Raw genomic sequence first — 24,052 nt, forward strand, 5'->3', positions numbered from 1 at the left:
GTAATTTGGTCCTGACATTCAGTGCTGATAAATTCAGTAAATATCAGACTGAGCAATGCCATCACCGATACCATATATGGCGGAACATGCAAAAGATGCAGCATTTCCATAACAAATTTTGCTCCTAACTGTTTCCATTATGAGGCTTTTACAAAACTAAAGCTACTAAGATATTTGCCTCTAAGGAAAGTGTATTTGTTCATTACATCCCCGAATAGCTCAGTTTTCAACTGAGTTACGGGTAAATATTTTGGATTTGTGCATAGACCACATGGAAAATGTAGCCTGAAAAGGGAAAACATTGTAAAGCCATGATTATCTGAAAGTAATCACAGTGGAATAATGTATATATCTTCAACTTGGGCAACAACCATAGTAGGTTTTGTGATGTTAGAAGCATGGCAGAAATCTCTAATCTGAAACAACAGGCGCTGTTCTGTATCTATGTTTGTAAACATACAACATCCAAAGAACATCTGATAGATTACTCATTAGAACTTGTTCCTCAAATCTGCGAAGGCATGAATCTTCTTGTTTGTCAAATAGAATTGATCATTTTTCAATTAACTTCTGAAATATGATTTTAACTGTAATTCCAAAGTATGGTATGCCTAGCTACTACAGAAAATTTCTCAGGGAAAAGCAGACATGGAACAAACTAATCCCTGAGGCACATGAAGACTCTCTTGCAGTTATTTCTAGATCTTGGAAATTGAGATAATACTGGGTAATCATCACTAACAAAAATGGATGCATGTCCGTCAGATGAGTGGAATTATCCTGATTTAATTAGGTAGTGATCTGGATTGTGCATGTTTATGGCCTTTATCCAATTTGCTAGCAAAGTTAGTATCTTCTGATACTAGTTACAGTATCAAAGAAAAGACACAGCCCAGACTGAGTCTGATGTTTCTTGCAAGTGACTGGCTAAGAGCATGAAGTCATTTTCCAAATGTGAGGCCTAATGGTTTTTGACTAGGCTTATGTACAGCACAAAATTAATCGTTCATTATGGATAAAAAAGTAATTTCAAAGCTCTCTCTTTTGTTTGCTTTGATATTGAAAATCTATTTGTGCAAACAAATATCAAATTCTGAGCTGCACAATTTGGTATTCTGTATTTAAAGTGCATAATAATAAGCCTATGTCATGTGATTTTGGTTTCTGCTCTTTTTCTAACTGGCTGAGAAGTTAAAAACAGGACAATAATGAACCACAAATATCAAATGGTCTTTTTACATCGAAGTGGCCTTCTTTACACACATGAATCTTTGAACTGTTCTTCCAAGATAATTTTGAACTGAAATCCGTTCATACATGTAATAGTAAGTTATAAGGGATAGCAAAAGAGCATAATCAACATTCCAAAATGAATACTGGAGAATAGCCTGTATGGACTAACTCTGAATTTCCTGGAAGAGGAAATACAGCACTTTTTTCCCCAGTTTTTCTTCTTCTTTCTAATACCTTTTAGATTTACACTGTCTTGGTACACTTTTCTGCAGCACATCTCATTTTTTGTGTGTGAAGAGAACTTCAGTAAATTATATTCATCTTTTGAGTCCTGTGGGGGCAGGAAAAGATATACCAGCTTCCATTTTCAAATATTTTCTTTTTTTACCTGTGCCTGGAAGAAGACTCTGAATTTAGAAATTGAAGACATTGCTTGCAACTTGCAACTAGCAGAGCAGAATTGCATTTGCTGAGCTTGAGGAAGAAAGTTGAAACAAAACCAACGTCAGTTGTAGGGAAAAAAATATTCTTGATATGTTTGGTAACTGCAGGAATGAGTTTACATACTTGACAAATGAGTAGGATGCAGAAATGTCACCAAAAAGGGACTCGCCGGGGTCTACTGACTAATCCTTAAGTTCTTTAAATTATTTCCTTATTTCATCTGATATTATGCCTACCTGGAATAAAAAAAATTAGGCCCAAATTCAGTGAAACCATTAAGTACCTACTTAAGATAACCACATGCTTTAAATGATCTTGGCATGTTCTTTACGTCTGCAAGACTGATCCAAAGACTGTTGGGATTTGATTTAAGTTATAATAGCACAGAGTGAGCAGATAAGACATGTATTAATTCTACTGGTGACTGAAACTTGCAGAGCTGTAGTCCTAGCTCTTCCACATATTTCTGAACTGCAAAGGGAAATTATATAAATTCAAGAGGATTCAATACCCTTTGTATGTTTGTTTTAAAGGTGCAAACCCTATTATACTAGCTATCAAAATTATCGGATCTCAGTTTTTCCTGGGGAAGCAAAGGGAATAAAAGGCATCAGTTAACAGGGAATGGGGTTCTCAGTTTACCACCATCCTTCAGAGGTGATAATAACTAAATGCTCTCACAGCATCCATAGTTCTGTGGTAATATCTCCATCATCAGAGTCTTCAAATAAAAACTGGTTACTTTATGAGCAGCCCACTGTTACTACTGTTTGGCAGACAGAGTTATAGGCTATGTAGAGAAATGGCTTATGGAAAGGGCATATGTCACCAGCAAACACAGAGCTGGAATTTCATGAACTCAAGTCAAGTGCATACAGAAAATAAACTTTTTCTTTATCCCTTTTATTTCTTACTTGTTGCAGCACCCTCTTGTAAATACCTATTTTTGCAAAGATAATATTCAAGTTGACGGTATCCTTCTAAGTTGGAATTCAGGGGATTTCTACTATTTAGTTTTGAGTCTGTTGGTTCATTCCTTTCGCGTTACTAAGATTAATGTGAAAACATGAGTACAGATGAAAAAGTTTCTTCAGCTATGGAAATGTCATAGAAGATTGCATCACTATAACAAAACAGAAAGGAAAATGAGAACAGTTACTTATGATTATTACACTGATTTAGTGCTAAAGTTTGATCTAAAGGTAGTTTCTGTCCTGTTCAGGAAATTCTATACAACAGGGTTTGCCAAGTAAACTTTATCCCTCTAAAACATTAAATTCTGGTGAATTTGTCATTTAAACAGCTTTTCTGATTGAAACAGAGCCTTATGCCTGTTGAAGTGAATGATAAAATTTCACTTCACTCAGGCAGGACAAAGCATAAACTTGTGAGAGGCAAAGTGGTGTGTGTTTTAAAGTTAAGAGCAAAAAGCTGCTATGTATCTATCTTTTTTACTTGGACAGCATTCTTTTGAAGTTGTCCTGGGATTTACAGATGTGCTTTTGCTGTATCTTTTAAGTATGTTGACCAGTCTTTATACTTCTACCAATCAACCTCAAATAATTCAACTAGAAACAACACATTGACTTGATAAGGACACCTGTTCAAGCCAGCTGGTTCTGGCAACATCCTGTCCATTTTATATTAATAGTTGTTTTTATCTTCTATGCACATATTTAAGTCAATATTTGTTAAATTAGTTTTGCAGATTATGACAGGGCATTTACTTGTTTGCCACCTTGTCTTGATAATTGCATACTGATTTCTTTCTTACTTATATTTAGGATATGATGCTTCAGCTGTTTCGGGGACTGGATTTTCTGCATTCACATCGTGTGGTGCATCGGGACCTGAAACCCCAAAATATCCTTGTAACCAGCAACGGGCAGATAAAGTTAGCTGACTTTGGCCTTGCACGAATCTACAGTTTTCAGATGGCTCTTACCTCAGTGGTAAGTTTCTGGAGGCTTTTATTTTTCTTTTAATGCAGCAGTGTTCTTTACTCTCTATGTTCCTGGCTTTTTATCCCATATTATAACGCTGCTTCTAGAACCATCTCTGCAATTGAAGTCACTTGTGTCTCCGAAAACAATTGCTTTCCAGCCAGGATTGAAGTTGTTGTGGTTACTTTGTACAAGTAATCGATTACTGGTTCTAAATGAAATCATGACTGATTACTGAAGGATAGGTATGTGCTACTTTTCTGAAACTCCATCAGTCTAGCTTCTGTTATGATACTGACTTCTTTTGCACGATGAGCCAGACAGGTAGGGTGAAAGTTTCTGAAGTACCTATTTTAAGATAAAACTCTTGCTGTCCCCAGGTATCTTGCCTGAAAAAATACACAGATACTTGTGAAAATGCCACACTGTCATGCCTCTGATTCTCCTTCTCTGTGAATATGGATTCGATGCTTGCTCCCATATGTTACTGAATGATCCAAATAGGGCTGTGCTGGAGGCAGCTCAAGTGGACCTGGCAGCCAAAATCACAGCTATTTCGCAAGCCAGCTGTTAAAGAGCGCCTCCAGTATCTCTAGGGCCCCTGCCACTGTTACGCCTCTCTCAGCAGCTCTCCTGGTTGTCCTTGAGCTGTCCTGGTTGTCCAGACACAAGCTCACTCCCAGAAGGTCTGGCCCTCTCCTGCATTAATGCTGGTAGACACCTGCCAGCTCCTCGCTTTTTGACCCCATTTCCATGCTTGCTGGCCCTGCCCCCAGAATCAGCTGCTGTTAGCTTGGCAGAACAGCTCTGAAGTTTATTGAAGAGTAACCTTGCTGCATGCATGTTGGGTGTCATTTGGTTTTGTTGCCTGCTCATGGATTTTTTTGTTTCCATTTTCTATTCTGAGTATCACAACTGCCACGGCAGTATCATGCTAAAGACAGGAAAGAGACAACTGCTGAGAAAAGAAACTGAAAGGACTCCGGTTCGCATTTTACATCGTATTGTAGAAATTAGCCTGGCTCACGTTGATGAAAAGCAATCCGTTGTTATTATTAGTTACTGTAAGAGTCTTCCCATCTTTGTATGATGTAATTATGACGTCCTGTGTTCCAGCTTCAGTGTGAGTGAAGGCAGGAAGCAACAGAAAATTATATCATCATCTTGCTAAACTTAGGAAAATATCCTCATCACAGAAAGCATAAGTAAACTTGTGATTTGGGGCTGGGTTTTTTCATTGCCTCTAGGATGTAGCCTAATCCAAAGCTGAAAGAATCTCTCTGCTGAGGTTGGTGAGGATTGATCATGTTGTAACTCAAAACAGAGCTTTGAAGAAAAGGAGAGAAATGTTGTTCCTAAACTGCTGTAATTTTTCATTTCCCAGTTATCAGTCAGTAACGGCTTCAGTGAGTATTTCTATTGATCCAGAAAATTCTTTAAGCTAAAATTGCAGTGTTGTAAGGCTTCCAGAAGGGCATTTTTTAAGTTCTGCATAAAATGAGGAAAAAATGTCTACAGAACTGGGCAGGAGTTTGTCCATAATCATGTAGCCTGCATAGGAATGAAGGTCGAAAGACCCAAAAATAGAGTGCATCTACTGAGGCAAAAACGTACCAAGACCTGCTTGTAAGAGAACATTGCCAGAATTGCTATGTGAAGGATGTACGTATGTTCAAGTATCTAATACTTGTGTGCTAGAAGTCATGTTTCAAAACCCATTAGCTACTACCCTTAGCACTGCTGTGAACAAGAGACGTTCAGATTAAAGGGATTGTCCACATGCAAGTTTGTGTTGTGTTCACACAAGCATTCAATTGCCATTGCAGCTATGCTAAAGAGTATTAAAATAATTGAGTTATTCAGTGACCAATGACAAATCAAGTATATGGGCATAGGCATGAATAATGGCTTTCACACTTAGAACTTAGTGTATCATTATTTTCTTATTAAAAAAAAACCTAGCTATGACCATGGCTTTTTTAAGTTAAAAATTTATTGGTTTTAAAAAGCTTAGTGTTTAACACCTTTGAAATCAACTTTTGTCTGAGTATGTAGAAACCTATAGGGGAGTGTTGCTTACAATGTGATAATGTGGTATGGTTTTAAATGTCAGTCTTCATTGCTCCTGCAGACTGAGTGCTGGTTAGAAACTTTTACTAAACATGCACTAGCTGACACAGGCTGCCAGTTATCCTTTTCTGAATGTAACTTCTACCTTTGTCTAGCTGCTTTGTTGTGCAAATTCTTCTTTTTGTTTTTCCTCCATTAAAACTCAGTACAGGAAACAAAACTTAAAGAAAAATCAACCGTCTGTTTTTCAAACATAAAGATATTCTTGACTTTACTGTTCCCAGAAGTCTAAATTGCAGTTCTTCACCAAGCAGTGAGTAAAGTTTCATTGACTTCAGCAGGACCAGCTTTGTTTTGAAGTGTTTGCAGAAAAAAATGTTGCATTATAAAACACAGCATATATCTACACATATATCAATTAATAAAAGTCCTAGCTTGCAAGGATTTGCTTCAGACTTATACTGAAAAGTGATAGTGCAGACAGCCCAGTGATAAAAAGCACATTGCATGCACTATCGTTGCGATCAATACAAGGGCTCTGCAGCATTTCCTTCAGAAGAGAAACTTACTGCAAGATAAACTACAAGAATCATCTTTTGAAGTATCAGATCATTCCCAAGATGCATCCTCATTCATTGCTCACAAAGAAACTCTTCAGATGGGACAAAAAGAGCTTGCCATGAAAGTAATCCAGTAAAAACCGATCCAACCCAAGTACTCTGGGTGCTGAAAATGGTAACATCAAAGCAGTCTCTCTCTGATAGCCAGTTATTTCCACAGAATCCTTCTGGCAGATCAGGCATATTGCTGTCATTTAAAGAAACCTCTTGATATTTCTGTCAGTGAATGAATAAAAGATTCAAACTAATGTTACGCAGGCTTGGGGGGGCAGGGTGGAGATCACTACTCCCAGCTGTGGTCAGACTGAGAACTGATACACGTCTGAAATAACAGCACTAGAAAGAACGAGGTCAGGCGGGGGTGTCTCAGATGGTGGGTAATAGGGCATGCTTTTGGTTTCGTACAAAGTTAGACTCTTTTTCAAGTGTTGGTCTTGGCCCTTGGGGAAATTTTGAATAGGCTTTGTGATAACAGAGAAGCTCCATAGGACAGAGGAGGTGGATTGATGTGAATGTGTAATTTTAGAATTTGACAGCAAAAGCTAATGAACTGTCACTTTTTTTCCTGGTGCAGAAAAATGGACACCCAGTTCTAACTTTCTCTGAGCAAAGGAGCAAGTGGCTCTCTGGAAAATCTGAAGTTATATTACGAAAAAGAAATAAGCCATTTATCTATTTTTGTTGACTTCTAACTGCCTTAAAGAAAGGAAACGAAGCTGAATCATGGCACACGAGAATGCTGTGAGATAAGTGCACGCAGTTGTGATCACAGCATCTAGGTGGAGCTGAGGCTGTCCAGCTTTTAAAACCTGACCTGCATCAGGATCTGAGTGAAACTGGAAAAATGTTAGTATTTGTAACACACTCATAATACTTTCTTTGAAAACACATGTGCTTTCCCTTAGATGGCAGCACTACTGATAGGGTTTTTTCCCCTGAAATGCAAACAAAATTGGTTTATGTCTTCCTTTTAAAAAAAAACACTTGTTTGCAGATTTACTGAACGTCAGAAGGGAAAACACATCACTTTGTCTGCTGATGCTCTAAGTTGTTGAATACTAGACTCAGCTAAATTGTCGATTAAAAAGAGAAGACGCAAAATATCCCGCAGTTACTGTCAGTGAATAATTTTAGATTACGCTAGCATTTTATTTGAGCGTTTCTTCAGGATAAAAACTTTCCATCCATTTCTGGCAGTCACTTCAGCACAAATGGTTTACATGTCACATCATTCAGGAACTTGGATTTCATTTTGTTGGTATAGTAGCAAGGGAGCATAAAATAATTTTCACTAACTGGGCTTACTGTGTAAAAATAAATATATAAATTAGTTACAGCAATAAAAACAACAACAAAAAAAACAGAAAAACCTTCTTCCAAAGAGGAATGAGTGCTTTCCTGTTTTCTGCCCACTGTTGCCTTGTAATTTTCTAATAAATGCCACCTGTTAGGAAATACTGTGAATGTAAACTCTCATCTGAGCTAATATGATAGTTGAGAGCACAGTCAAAGAACTTTCTTTGCTTTGCCTTGGTTTAGGGTTCTTTTTTCCTTTTTTCATGGCCACCTCTTCCTGATACTATGCTTCCCAAAGTCCACATATTTATTTGTACATAACACACCTTGCAGTGTCCATTCCTATGTTGGGTAAGTTCTAGCAGACCTGGAGTCTGTTGCAGTACAGCTTTAACCTGAGATGCTCTGGGTATCCCTAAATGGACCTGATTGATTGAGCAATCTATTTAAAACTTGCAGTTAACATCAAACATAGGAGAAGACCTATGGAAATTAATCAAGCACCTGCCTCTGGTGAATCAAAGTCAAAATCTGGGCTGTGTTAAAGAGTATCCTAATGGAATCAGTACAGTGACACTAGATTTTCTCTCATACATAATTTGATAGGAGCGTAAATCTTCCTCCCTCTGACAGGCGGAAGTGACATTGTTTTGGTATGCATTGAGCCTTCACTGTTGTGAGGAAGCACATCACCTTAGATCTGAGCCCCAATCTCCAGTTCTTTCTTCATGGTACATTTCTCCAGTCCACCCAAATGTCCCTGTAAAGGAAAATGAGTCACAGACAGACATGCAGAAGATCAAAATATGTGTTGTTGAGCTTGTCAGTGCTGCTGCTGAAAGGTTGTGGCTATTTAGGAATGCGGTATGATTAAATTGGTTGGCTTATTTAAGGAAAATCTGTCTTCCATACTAACAGAGCGTTCTGCATAAAAAGTCCATGTATCTGGCTTTGTGAAGAAATGAGTGATTTTCTCTGGTATTTTAACATTCAGATAGCTGAAGGCATCTTTATTGCATCCTCCCAAACACCCTATAGGAAAGTTACTTCCATCACATAAAATGAGTCATTTATCTCCAGAGCCATCTTAAGAACAAAAATCATTATGAGCATATTGACAGTAAAGTCTGCAGCTGGCTAAAAACATTTTAATATATATTTACATTGACTTCACTCAGATCAGATGTTCTCTAAGAGGGCTCAGATTTATATGAAAATAACAATGAAAAAACAGATTCCTCAATGTCACAGTATTGTCAAAGGGCGATACGGAAATACACGTGGACAAACTTCGGAAATTAGAATAGAAGTTTCTTTTATTCATCTGCATATGAACATTGTGATCATTATGATCATATAAGATAATTTTCAAAGCTGGCTGTTAATTTTTGTTGCCCATCTTAAGAAACTTTAAAGTCTGGAAGAGTAGTACTAGCTGCTCTCATAGAGAGACAGAGGATTTATGGCAAGGTTTTTATTTTTAGAAACACATCCTAGAGATAATATTCTAAGGGTGCCATTTCACAGTCAGCGTAAGTAGATGTAACATTTCTACTGCTGCTGAAAGGATGGTCCTGCTTTTGACCACATGCTCCTATCACTTCCCTTGCATCGGCATTACTGGTTGCACCCTTGTAGTCCAACTGAAAATGAGCCCCATAAATAGTAGTTATTCATTTTCAGGTGGATTAGAGGATGCAAATCACTGCACAGCCACATGGGTGAAAACACTGGCACACAGGAGAGGGTGAGCAGAAAGATGGGGTCGTCCACTCCGTAGACAACACAGTCTTAGATTTGTTGGAGTCAGTTACAAAACCACATCTGAAGTCTTCAGCTGAGGACTCAAGTAACTAAACTAACTCAAAGGCGGAAATGTTTTTCAAAACCTCGCAACTCATGCTGACTTATGCTGTTTTGAAGATGTTAGATGAACTGGTTACTGGTTCATTTAAGGCTCTTGCTGTATCTGATGTTAACAAAACTTCTAAGGATATCTATACTGATGTTTGAAGAATTTTTTACCCCCTCAGTGCCAAGGCCTGGGTTCAGGGCTCTGTGCTGTTCCTCTGCAGCTGATGCCACAACTCACCCTCGAGACCTGTCAGGAATGCAGGGAATGCAGCCCTCTGCTCTGATTCAGGCCCAGGTTTATCATGAACCATAAAAAGCCTATCTTTTAATCTTTCAAAGAAAGTAAATTATTTCACAGTAAACAAGCAAATTGGCTCCACATGAGAATATTTTCTGTGCCAGAAAACTCCTTTTCAGAGCTGCAAACATTAAAATATATATCATGTGATGACAGAGTTTGTCCACACTAAGCTGAGCATGTTTTGTAGCCCTGCAGCTGCACCAGCGCAACCTTGCAGAATAAATTTACCTTGTGCTGGTAGCAAAAGGGAAAAAAGGTACAATGTCGAGCAAAGTTCATATCAGAACAAAGGAAGTTTCTGCTGGCCTGGACCAAAGGCTGACTGTGCACACTATCAAAGGATAATGTCCAACAGAGGATGCTTAGGAAGGAGATAAGAACCAGCTTTCAGCAGTCAGAAATTTAGCAATTTCCAGTGCTGGAGATTGTATCTGGATTGATCATTGATTATAATAATAATTGAAGTTCCCATCTTCCATAAATTAATCTACTTACTTCTTGAACCATTTATACTTTGGACTGCAGTTAACTTCTGTACTGTAAGAAAATCTATTTTGTTTTAAATCTGACACCTGATAGTTTTACTTAGGCTTGTCTTAATTCTGCTTTTGTGAGACATTCCGTTTTCACGTCTGGGTGAAATTTGGTATTGGTTTGCAGCAGTACAGTTCCATTGGTGCAAGAAAAATGTACTTAGTGCAAATAGGCCTTCACATGTTGATGTGAAGATAAAATGAAATGTGCTTTTTTTCTTTTATCTTTATTTTTCTTCTCTTTCACTTAAGAAGCTACAGTAGATATTTTTAGTAATGGTACAGTACTGACAGTTTTCATACAAATATGTGGTGAATGGACTTTAGGATGTAGAAGAACTGAATTTATAAGGAACAGGCTGTGCTTAATCTGCTAAAAAAATGGAGGGGGGAAGGTTGTAAAAGGAGGAAAGGCAGGCAGAAAATTACTACTGTGTATTTTTTCTATACTATAAAAGAGCATCCTGCTATCCTGTGACCCTAGTTCTATCTTCTGTTTTCAGATATAAAAATATGTGGTGCATTTCCCCCACCCAGTGATTTACATCTTCTTTGTACTATTTTTCTGTTGATTTAAGTGGGTTTGTTTTTACATCTACTCCCAGAGATAATTGAGTGCATTGAATTGTAAAAACAATTTGATTGTTTGACAAGGTAGCTCCCTGTGTATTTACAAAACTGTTCCCACATAATTTCAAACCATCCTGAAACACTAAAATACGGCCTCAGGTTATGCTCTTATCAGAGCACACAGGGTAAGCAGGCATAGGCCTGTTTGGTACTTGAATGTGAGACAGCCAAAGGAAGAGGAGCAGAGAAAATAAATAGCATACTCTCCTTGGAGCTCGTGCTATTCCAGAGTGAAGGCAGGTGTCTGTACAGTGCTGACAGAAATGCTCTTAGGGCTTAATATATAATAAGAATGAGTCGCTGACACGTTTTTGCAGTGGCAGGGAAGTATCCATAAATTTTCTCTGTGCACTGGCCAAAGTCCTGCTCTAGAAGGTATTTCTAACTGAAAATTCCCTTGTACAGGTACACCTGAGGAAGTTTCTCTTAGCCTAACAATATTTAGTACTTGTTCAGTGTTGCTGGCATGGAATTCTGGAGCTCAAAAGCAGAAGAGATGTGAAATCATCCAGTCCTTTTGTGAATCAGGCAGAATTGTTCTCTGTTATGTCATTTCTAAAGTTTTGCCCATGTTAATTTCAAATGTGCCAAGAAATAGGGATTCCATCGCTTCCCATGGGATCCTGTTCCAAAACCTCTATATAATCACTCTCAGAAAGTTTCCTTGATGTCCAGCCTTCAATTTCCCATTCTTAATTTAACTCCATTATATTCTTTGTTATTTTATGCTGAATGGTAGCAGATGGCCAAGGCCTTGTAGTTGGCTCCCTGCATTAGAGAAATCAGTTACATATTGCTGTACACATTTGTCCCTGCAAAACGTGAAAAGATAATTCATTTGATAAAGTGGAAGTATAATAGCCCTAGATTATCTAGATTTCAGTCCATTATAGGGCACCAATGAATTAAACTAGATTTCTCTAGACTTCCCATCTTCTAGAATTAAGTGGATAAATCCAGAGGAAAATATGTTATGCTAAGAGAACTATTGAGCTACAAGGTGAATTCCTCAGTTTGGGGGACTTTACAAATAGCTTGTTAAAAAGCTGCAGAGATCACAGGCAGGCTATGAGTCACTGTTTAGATGCATGAAAAGAGCAAGTGGAAATTTAGCCTGTTACCTGTAGGATATTTTATTAGAAATAAGAAAATACTGATGCCACAACACAAATTAATTGATCAGACCTGATCTAGAATACTGTGAGCTGTCCAGTTTCTCTGTGACTGAGAGATTATTTTGGACAGGAACAGGCATGGGGAAGGATAGATTTCTGTCTAACGATCAGGGAAGGGGGAACACTATTTTCTGCAAGGCAAGAAGAACCTGACTTAATTTAACAAAATGAATCATGGGGGCAGATACAACTGATATCTAAAAACATCAGGAAGGAGCCAGAGAGGGAGGACACAAGTTAAAAAAAAAACAATTGAGTCCTGAGAACTAGTTAGTTTAAACTGGGCTTAAATAACTTTAGGAAGTTAGAAAACAAGCAGTGAAATTCTGAAGCAGCCTACAGTAGGACCAGTGCAGGCAAGAAATTTAACTGATTTTGAGAGAGAGCTTGATGACTGAGGCAATCTATTCCAGTTCCACATCTCTCTATTTGCCCCTTCAAGATTTCATGTGCTTTATACAGTCAACTTTATCAAAGAGATGCACTTCATGAGCTCCACCCTGAATGGAAACAGCTTTTAGCAGGCCAGATGGGTTGGCATAAATATCAGAGCAAAATCATGTTCCAAAGAAAGAAATGAATGGTGAGCTACTTAGCTTTATTAAAATGAGATGGAGCAAATAGTGGAGCTGGTCTTATAAACCAAAGGAGGCTACATTTAAAATAAGGGCTAGCATGAGAGCACAGAGAATTAAAATGAGATATAAAACAGAGATACTCTCCACTAAAAAAGTGAACAGACAACCTGGATGTTTCCCAAATAGGGATGAAAGATGATCTGAAGGCAAAAATGGAATCTTTGTTGGGACAGCAAATTGAAAAAGTCCAGATGGAGTGGGAAGTCTGGTTGCAACGTTCCCCATCTGGAAATGGGATGAACCTGGCAAGTCACATCAGTGAATGAGACAACCAACCTGACTGCTGAAAACTTGATCAGAAGGCTTTCCATAAAACAAGGGATGCCAGAAAAGCTTGAATAAACTTGGAACCAGCTAACAGACATAACCTGCAACGAGGACTTGAGCTGAAAAACCAGCACATGAAAGTAAGCAGAAACATAGGCTACTGTGGAAGTAAAAGTGAACACCTGGATGTAAAAACAAACCTGTCAGGAGACTGTCTGTTTATAATTTTTTCACTTAGTGTACATCCTACAGACTTGCATTTTCTCAGCTCAAATAATAGAAATGCCTACTGAAAATCCCAGGGAAGCTGACTTCAGCATTGTATTCTATATGAATGGTGAGGAAAAGGAGCAGAAAGGAGCACTTCTGGTAGCCTTTCTAGGTAGCCCAGCTCTGATGGTGCTTCAGAATTTATACTCGGCCTCAGCTGTTCAGATCTGCTATAAGGCCATGATATATATGTCAAGGACAGCCATCAATCTGAGTGTGCTTGGATACTACTAAGAGCTAGAGAGAGCAAGAAGAGAGGGACAGCTGAGGACACTTGTATTCTTACAACACGCAGATACCACAGAGCCTGACAAGACACATAAGCAGTGATTGTGTTTTGCAATCAAGGTAAAGCAAAGAAGCCAAAGGCACGCTGGGAATCGGTAAGATTTGCCACAGATATTGAATATTTTCTTACTGAAAGGAATCAGAAGGTGATACAGCTACCACAGAATCTGCTTGTCTGAAACTCTAGGAGAACAGTCTATGTTTTAAAGGCAATGGAAAAGGAGATTCTGATCTGATAAATTGCATTTGTAGGTAAGCAGAAAAAATACTGTATTTGGTTTATAAAACAAGAAAAATTGACATCAATGCCAAGATTAAGAAGTAATTCAGTTAAATATAAGTGTCATGGAAGACGACTGCAGAATGCCTTTCAAAAATACAAAACCAGCCAGGACATATTAGTATATACCAAAACCTCCCAATATAGTTCAGGAAGTTCCTTCAGACTGAAAGTCAGACCTTGGAGGTACAAGCAGTGGCTTGAGTTTTTGTTTAGGTCAGACACATGAGTAGCAGTAGTTGAAATTGGTCTATTAAAATGTATTACTGGCTCTGTGAAATGTGCAGAAGGGTCATAAATTAGTTACTGAATGAGACGTTAAAAAACTTAAGCAGGACATTTGACTATAAAACTTTTAATTGTTCTGAAATACACACAGAAGTTGTCCATTGCAAAACTGGGAAAACCGAATTTGAAAATGAAGTCTGTAGAATTCAAGTGCAAATCAGAACAGCTAAAGTAGTGGATAAACTACTGATTGCTTTGGATTTTGCTATCTCTGTAGTGAATGCAATGCAAAGTTGTTCTACAGACACAGTCTATGAAAATACCCTTTAAACTTGTGATCAGCATGCAAGAACTGATTTGTGGGCAATTGGTTTGCAGTCAGCAAGTTGTTCTGCTCTCCAGGGCAACTATTGTAATGACATAGACATCTTGTAGTAGCTTTCCAGTAAAGAAGAAGAAAAAAGGCATGACTGCATACTATTTGAAGACTCAGTACATTTTTGTTTTTAAAGTTCAGATTGATTTGAAACAGGATCAGAGCTTTGATCATTTGCTGAGCCTGAGTGACAAAGAACAGATGATAAAAAGAAAAAAACAAAAACAACTGGCATTACAAGACATGAGCAATGAATCTAGTAAGCACAGATACAGGAGAAAACTCTGATGCAAAAAAGGAGGTAAAGCAACCACCTGCAACTTCATGCTGATTGTGTTCTGAGGTCATGTTTTAGATTTAAAAGAGGAATAACAAGAGTAGGGACTTTCTGCTTAGGAAGCAGGAGATATTTTTTTGATTTAACAAAGATATAAGTTGTACTGTGTGGGCCCCATGCAAGATTGTAACCATAGAAACCTGCCATGTAAACAGCTAGTTCATTGTTGACCAGCAGGAAAGAAGAAATAAGTTTTGAAGAAATATGTAGAGACAGAGATGTATCCTCGCTAGTTCTTGGGCTTTACCCTTAGCTATGATTCAGAAGAAAATGACAGCACCATATTTTTTATAGCTACTAACATCCAAAATTAATATCTTTAATGTAAAAGAATTATTTTTTATTACAATGAATAAATAGTACCCTTAATGCTGTAGTACTTGTTTTTCACCTTGACTGTTAGCAGTAGATAATGTCAAGCAGGTCCAAAGGATGGGAGAAAGTACACTATCAAAAAAACTTTGGAGGCAATTAAGAGCAAAAGGTCTTTGGCTGGGACAAAGACATCGTTGTCTAGCTAGTGGAAAAGGCAGCCCACAGTATTTCTTTCTCCTATTCTGCAGATTCATCTGCTGTACTTAAGGTACTTAAGGTAAATGACCTGGTCATTAAAGCTATAGTGTGCCTCAGCATTCATTATGTCTAGGTATGAGCTAATGATCTACATTTATGTCATGCACACTGCATGGATCTGCAGGAAACATGATTCTTCTGACAGGAATCAGAGAGATTTGGACCACTTGCTTGATACAGAAATTGTCCTAATTTGGAAGAGCTCACATCTTTCTGAGGAAAAATTGGTGATAATCTCTCTTAAATTAAAAAGGCTCAATGGCTTATAACATGTGCAAAAGCTTTTAAAAGGGAGGGGTTGATACTGTCCCAGAGGGCTTGGAGGAATTAGGGAATAAAAATCAATACTGAAGAAATTCAGAGAGTACTACTGTTCAATGCTGACCTGAATAAATGGAGTGCTGAATAGGAAGCCAATAGGTAGATCCTATAGTAAACTCAGCATTGTCCAGCCAATCCCCACTGAGCACCTATCAAATATATACACATGCTGCCAAAAGAAAGTTGAAAAAACAGTAGTAGTGATACATTCCCAATTAGGATAAAAACTGTCAAGGTGTGTCCCTGCGTCCCAGACAACCTATTATTGTTAAAAGCAAAAACCATTTCTTGGGGATATCAGAGAAATAGTTGAAGGGAAATTGAACAAGGAGGAAAAACTCTAAGGAGACTTGGAAGGCTGTATGAATATCTCCTGACATAGAAATACTGTAAGTGAGACTTATCTGACCAAGTGTAGACATCTAACTCTAAGCTAGTCCACTAAGTAGCCTAGAATTAAACAAAGGAGATCTCCTAATCAGTGTAATCAGTAAAGTGAAGAATGAGTTACCTCAGCTTAAAGAAGACAGTTAACATAGGTCAGATAATCAGACTCTAAAAGTACCTACTTCTTTCCACTGACTGTCAAGGGTGACAAGTTCAGATGTGAACATCTACGTGATATTCAGATCTGAAGTCAGCTGAGATGAATCCAGCCCAAGTCAGTCCTGATACCATTGCCATTTGGGCTCTTGGTGAGTCTTAAAGAACATCACTATCAAGGGTTCCATCAAGGTATAGGCAGAGCTGAGACAGCTCCCGGTGAAATGAAGTCTAATTGAAGCATAAAAGCAGTGATATGTTTTGGATAAATCTGTAAAAGCAATTAAGCACTTTTCTGGAATATATAGCTGAAATAGTAACAACCACCACCCAAAATACATGACATATGCAAGGCCAGTTAGGAATCTAAGCTATGTGGGTGAGCAGGTTTGACTGATATCTGAATGGAAGTGCAGAAGAGCCAGTGGTGTTTGAGAAGATATCTGTGAGAGTGAAAGAAGCAATGGGAAGCGGTGCACAAATACATATGCCCACACACAAGACACACACAGACATCAATAAGAACATATATAACAAAATGTTGAGAAAGCTGAGAGCTTCTGGGTGGAGTATTTGGAATAAGTCCTAGGGGAAAATTATATCCTCCTGTTTGTTTTTTTCAGAAAAACAGGATTTTCTACACCTTATTTATGAAGCAGAACAAAGAAATACATGACTTCCATCATCACTTCATATCCTCTTGCCCCTCTTCACCTAGCCTGTAAAAAATTAAGTGTTTAAGTAAGTCCCCTGTTTTGATTACATTTTCAGGCAGAAGACGCTGTAAACTAATATAGCCTGAGGTGGTTGTGTCTTTGAAAAACACGGAATGTTTTTCTTCTATGTATACATTGTTATATACATAGCAGAAAGATTTTGGGTGTAAGAAAATGGAAGGCCTAATTCTGTGAGAATCTTACTACCCCTAGAAGTAAGGTATGAGCTTGAATATAAAAGCTAGCAGGAACTGCCAGTGTATAATATTTTGGGGATATCACTTGAGGCTTTCTAGAGTAGTATGAATGTCTCATAATACCACTTATGGCAATAGTTTTCAGAGAATAATTAAGTAATATTTTTTAATCCACTTGGAATATCAATAACATTGAGATAGATGCAAACTAAGTGCTAGTTTGTACAAGTACCACTTCTACTGAATGCCTCCATGGAACAGGCAAACTAGCTGTTTAGTTTACCCTGGCATAAAGCCTGGCACGTCTTAGGTGATGGCGAACAAAATTTTTAGCTCTTTTACAGGGTTCATTACAAAGTATGGAAAACAAGTAGTTTTTTCACAAAATTTTAAGACCATTCAGGGAAACCCAGTTGTTTCTGGGTTTTTTGAAGTGCTTTCTGTTGAATAGTGTGCCTGAGTTCTTCAAGTGCAAGAGAAGAGCATGGCATGGATTTCATGTTAGAGCACATAGAGTCACATTGAAGGTTTTGAAATTCCAGTGAAAAAAAGAGATGGAAGAACTTTTGAATATTTTTTAATTTGGGGGGGTACTTTTTCAGGTGTTCCGTTGGAGTCAAGTATAATCAAACACACTTTTCCTGACTATTCTGTATTTTTAAACAGCTTCAATGTGAATACTTGAGTAAATTTCTTCTAATATTCACTATATTCATATATTCACTAATTCACTATATTCATATATTTCTATGTTCATTAGAGGCAGTGCAATTTTGGCTACCTTGCAAATATATTATTGATTACTTCAAAGAATATGCTTCCATCACTGGTACTGTGATTTCAATGACAATACATCTCAGAAAAAGATTTAGCTGATGCTTTTTAACACTGCTTTATTTGGATATACTTTTTTCACGTGATCCTTACATATTCTGCTTCATATTGCATTTGCAAGGACAGAACCAATCAAGTCATTCTTAAAATGCAGATGATGATTGCTAGAAAATTTTAAAATCTTGGTGTGCAGTTTAATATGCTGGGTTAGTTTGGGTGCCATGTTACATTAAGGAAAAACATGTCTCAAATCATGCTCAGTATAACATCTAAACGGAGAGGATCAGAGGTAGATATGTATCTTCGTAATGTAATGGTATTTTCCTTAATTTTGTTTACATATTTATATTCTAGCTCCATAAAATGAAAACCAGCTTGGAAACATAGCTTAAAAATTGAAAGTGCTTCACTGGTTTACATTTTCTCATAGCTGTTGCAGTAGGTCATAATAGCTACATACTTCAGCTGGTATAAATCAGCATGGCTTCATCGAACTCAGTCAATTTATAAGGTGAATAAGAGACTCTGTCTTTAAATCAAGTGAATATTTTGCATTTGGGTTATTTTTATTTTATATTTAAATTTTGTACTTAATTGTCTTTTTGTTTCTCTTTCGCTGTCTGATGCTGCTTAGACAATACTGCTTTGAAATGAATGGGACTATTTGAACTAATAAAGACACAGCTGGCACTGTGTAGATTCAGTGCTACTAAGCTATGGATAGATTTAAGTGATTTGTGACACTGAAGACATCCTGCACCTTATGTAATTTAAACACCAGAAGAATTAAATAAGGAGGGGCCTGGGCACGGTATCAGTTCTTGTGGGAAAATATGCTTCAGTGACTTACTGGCACTGGTTTTGGAATGTGGCATTTAAAATTACCTTTTTACAGTGGGAAAGAATTTGGTCAAGAATAAACTGTCTGACCTTGTTAAATGGACCAAAGTCTGTGTATAACCTAGTTCCAGAAATCTAGTTTTCACCAGTCTGTGAAAAAAAAAAAAATCGGTTTATAAAAAATGCAACTAGATTTTCCAGAGAAAAAATTATGTAGATGGAACAGAGTGAAAAAAAATTGTTATTCAACTATGGACTTCTCTGGTTTGTGGGAAGTTGTCTATGAGCTTTAAACATGGTTTGAACCATAATTTCATTAAAAGCAGACAGTGACATACACTGTAGCCAGATGAATTCAAGTCAGATATGGGATAAGTGAATAATTTTCAACAGAAATCAGGGTCATTTGTATTACCATCAATATCTGAAAATATAAAAACCATGAGTTTGTAGTAAAACTGAATTTATACTATGAGCTAAGTTTTAAACACGAAGCTTGGTATCTCTGGATGTAGTCACTTGACTAGCAAGGATCCTTTGATATAAATGAAGAAGAAAAAATGTGGAGTAAGAAAATTACTCCATTTTGGTTTTAGCTTCAAATTTTGCTGATAGTGAACTGGCACACTATTATTGAATCTCCATGGTATGAAATCCTAGCTTCAATGCAGTCAATGGAAAACATCCCTTTAACTTCACTGTGGCCAGGATCTCATTCCAGGTTTTCATATTCTATTAGAAAAATACAGACACTTTCTCTGAACAAATATTCGAGCTGCTTTGGAGGAGTGGAGTATACAGAGAACAGCAATGACCTTTGGAATTGGTATCGATATAAGTGCCTATCCAGTTCACGGGCTTTGGCCACAGAATTTTCACAGGTGCTTTGTAGAATACAACCTCTATTTTTTTCCCTAGTGTTAACACAACAGTGTCAAAATAACATGTTAAAATTCTCAAGGCCTTGACCATTTTTTAATGCAAGAGTAAATGAAAAATCTTACCACAGTTCAAGAATATGAAGTAACATTGAAAGACATTGTTGAGTAATACTTTGAGTACATCATTTAAAAACTATAGGAGCCAGTTGAGATCCACTAACACAACGATCATTGCTGCATAAAAATGAAAATGTATCCATAACTGCAGTTATCAGCAAAACAACTGAAATAGTGACATTTCCATGTTATAAAATTAAATTCAAGGTAGGCACTAATAGATGCAACTGTTTAAAAAGCAGCATTAGATAAAAAAATTGAATCAAAGAAAAAAAAATATGTTTGCGTAAGGTTAAGTTCAGATAAAAAAATTAGAAAGTATGTACATTAAGTTTTGACAAGTTTGGATAAAGAGTCTGTATTAAGCCAAAAAAGAAGAAAGCCTCTCACAATGTAAACACTGTCTGCAGATTTTTATAGTGAATGTAAACATCTTCTGAACTTAGCCTGAGTTTCCTGAATTCTGTCTCTCTCTACTTTGTGTTTACAACATCAGCTTATATATTTACCCTGCAGAGATTTCTTGAGGCCCTAAGGGGGGTGGAGTTCCCACCGTGCTGTGAGAAGGCTCTGAGCATATTCTACGTATAGATACATTTCACAGATTGACTACTGCACTGCTCCGCTATCGAACCGTCAAGTTCTGAAAATGGGAGTCGTATGTGGCTAACTCTCAATGTATGCACAGATTTATCCCCTTCTGTAGTCTTGGACATTACCACTAACTCACAGAAAAGCAAGGACAAAAACTACAGATGTTCTTAGAATTTACGAGTGATGATACTTTTTTCCCCAGACTTTGATTATTTCTTTTTTTTACTTTATGTGTACAAGTTCTCATTTCCCTTCTATTCTGAGTGATGTTTGTCATCCAGACCTGCCTGATAGCTCCAGCCCTCGCCTTTTTAAAGAAATTTTATTATCAATAGTGGATTCACCAGGAAGGGATTAGGGAGGTATTATTTACCCTTCTCTACATCATTAGTGTGCAGGACAGTGTGCACATACCAAGTTGTCTGAGGGGAGAACTGCTATGCTTACGCAGAACTTACTTTTCCTGCAGTTGATACACCGCAAGTGTAATCTGACCCTCACACTATTAGCAAGTAAAATGTATAAATCTTTCAAAACCTCTTAGATTCATTCCAAACTGAGGAAGCTATTAGACTGACTAGAAATAAAAATGTTCATAAGTGGATGTTAATTCTTATTTGTATTGAGTATTCAGTATCACTACGTGTATTGTGTCACTCTTCCTCCTGGGTACTCGACTGGTAAGTTTTTCGTATTATTTTTCACACCGCAGGATGAAAAAAGTTTTTTTAAAATAAGAGAACTATGAACATCTTCCCATATCATAGGCACATACAACTAAAACAAACACGCAAAATACCTGAAGCTTTTTAAGTCATATTAGAAATCAAAGAGATTTTTTTTTTCCTCTATACCTCCAGTAGCATCACAAGCAATGGTAGTACGCTACAGTACACAGATAAGTAGTATGAAAAAATGGAAGGCATTTTATACTTCATCCTGAAGAACAGCTGAAGGTGAAGGGAACCGTGTATTTGGCATTTAAAATGCATTGAAATAGGCTCTCTGTTCACTTGCTCTTTCTATGAAATTGAAGTGAGTTAAGATTTTAATACAGTTGATATCTTGTTCTTAATTTTCCTTTTCAGTGTTGCTAGTCAAATCATCATGGCAGAGAAGCTTTCACCTTGTACTTTGAGAAGATGTTCACGTTAGATTTACATTAGATTAATAACATGAATAACTCAATAGACAGCAGCTGTAATTAAGCCCAAAAGTCTGAAAAGACAGCATGGGCATTGAACAGACAATCATATCTGTTGGATCTAACATTTTCTTCTGAGGATTCCCTACATGTCCTTTAGGCTGTGGAACCCATTCAGAGGTGTGAACACAAATCTCTCAATAACTCCTGGTGAGGCGCATGCTAAAATGGAGAAGTGAAGCCCTTTAATACTGATTGAACATTCATTTCAGGACTGAAATGTCCTGCTCTGAACATTGCTTTGGGTATTTCCAAGAATTAATGTGTTTGTATAAACACCTTGTCCAAGTGAGGAGCTCAGCAGAACTCTTCCTGCATGCTTCCACCACAATCTTCAGGAAATCTCTCATTGCATGGCATGTATATGTATACATATGGCATTGGGACAGTATTTACACTGTAAAGGATTCCAGGTTTGGTCAGTGGAACTGAAGATGATGGGCTGTAAAAAGAGGGAAGTTATAGGACTGTTCTGTCAGGCTAAGCTTATTCAGAGAAACTACGGATTTATGTACTGACATCAGGAAAGAACTTGTCTACAGTTAAGACTTTGCTGTCATAACTCCCTCAGCAGAAATGATTCCTTTTGAGACTCCCTCATCATGAAACAGAACATCATTGTGTTGAGCTGTACAAATTTGAATCAAAATCTAGTTTTCTTTCATAGCCTTTTTTGAAGACATCTTATCGTATTATATATTTATGGCCAAGCATTAAATTTTTCCACTATGATAAATTCCTAGTTAATATATTAATTCTTCCTATTAGTCAACATAATTATTTTAATCAAGGATTTTAACAGTACCTCCTACTCTTCAGAGGAAAGAAGATTTCTTTGTGCAAGTGTATTACTCTCCTTTGATATTTGTAAGCAGCCGTGTGTGGTTATGCATGTTGCTCTTCATTCTCAGTATTTTGTCCTCTCAGGAATGTAACTTAAATTCATGTAAATTAAATTACTGAGTTTTTACATTAGTATTCAAACTTATTTGGTCAGGAAGTGAAAATGGGGAGGAAGTTTGGAATTGTAGGAGGATCTTGACCTCTGTTACATCTTTAATGACTTGTCATAAGTATACTGTAATATTTTTTAAAATTGTAGTGTTCTGGCTAGAATATAGCCCACCCTACCTCTTTCTTTGGATTCTGCTTAGCACAGCTCCTAACATCTTTGTTTCCCACAAACACTGCATATTTGATGGTACATCCCTAGCAGTCTGTGTAGAGGACATAGAGGGAGCTGGGAGAAAAGAGAGCAAAAAGAAAGTGAGGACGCATAAAAAGATGGGAACAGTCATTGCATTGACAGGGAAAATGAGGCCATACTAAATACAATGACAAAGATTTTTTTGTTGGGTTTTGCTTGGTTGGGTTTTTTTAATTTCTTGTTGCTTTAGGCCAAGGAGTGTTTGAATTCACTTTTATTTCCAGTTTCTGCTTTGCCTTCTGGACAGAAGATGCTACTTTTTTATATGCAAGCAGTTTAATTTGCCACATAGCTAAAATTCTTTCCTAGTGAATATGTGAAATATTATACCCTGAATTTGCAATTAATATGACAAATGACATCGTTCTTGTTCTATTCCCTGCTAAAGGTGTTTCACAGACAGAATTGTTCCAACTCAATTAAGTGCTATTTTAAAACTAAGTAAAAGACATTCCAGAAACTTTTTAAGTCTTGCCCCCATCTAAAACATCCTGACTTGCTACATTATCTTTGTGCCCACGTGGCCACAACAGAAAATCTCTTGTGCTACTTTGCATTCCTATGATGGGCTGATGCATGAACTAATCAAAACCAGTAACATTTATGTTGATCACTTGCAGATTTAACATGGCAGTATACCTATTTAATAAAAGAAAAATGAGTGAAGTTCAGTAACATTTCCACAGTTGCCATAGAAGCCATTGCATCTTATATAGGATGCTTGACTGCTTTTGGACCCCCATCCTTTGATACACCAAGTGGCTTTCTGTGAGTCCCTCATGTCCTCATCGCCTATTGAAACTGCAATCAAAATCAGGCAACAAGAACTTAAATGCTGCGACTTGAAGACAGGCAATCTCTATCTTAGCTTTATCTATTTGAATTACAACCTACTACAATTGGATTCCTTTGAGCAGTCTGCAGCAATGAAGAGGTAAACTACCCACACAGAAATCAGGGCCCCAGTTTAGTGTGCTGAAATTAACTCATATGGTGGGACCTTACAGCATCAGATGCTTTCCCTGGCAATCAAATGCACTTTTTGAGTCATGGGGAGCAAACTTTTGCATCATATTACCCAGTTCAGCATTGATCTAACCTCAGGTGAAAAAACCGGCACCGTTTTCTGGGAAAGCAGAACTGACAAGCACTGCCTATGCACCTAAGCCTGCACAACCAAAATCCCAGCTGACACAGTATTTTGAGTCATATGCTGACCTTAGTATGAAAGGGAACTTCAAT

The 24,052-nt window shown here is 37.4% G+C and overlaps 1 protein-coding gene across 2 annotated transcripts in view; it reads left to right on the forward strand.

The window, feature by feature from the left end:
• CDK6 (cyclin dependent kinase 6) overlaps positions 1 to 24,052 on the forward strand; it is a 140,902-nt gene that overhangs the window by 53,961 nt on the left and 62,889 nt on the right. For both annotated transcript variants that reach the window (XM_052802164.1, XM_052802175.1), the window contains exon 4: positions 3,462 to 3,629. In XM_052802164.1, coding sequence (XP_052658124.1) covers positions 3,462 to 3,629 — 168 coding nt within the window. The remainder of the gene's footprint in view (positions 1 to 3,461; positions 3,630 to 24,052) is intronic.

This window comes from Harpia harpyja, chromosome 1, assembly GCF_026419915.1.
Source record: "Harpia harpyja isolate bHarHar1 chromosome 1, bHarHar1 primary haplotype, whole genome shotgun sequence".
Lineage (NCBI taxonomy): Eukaryota > Metazoa > Chordata > Aves > Accipitriformes > Accipitridae > Harpia > Harpia harpyja.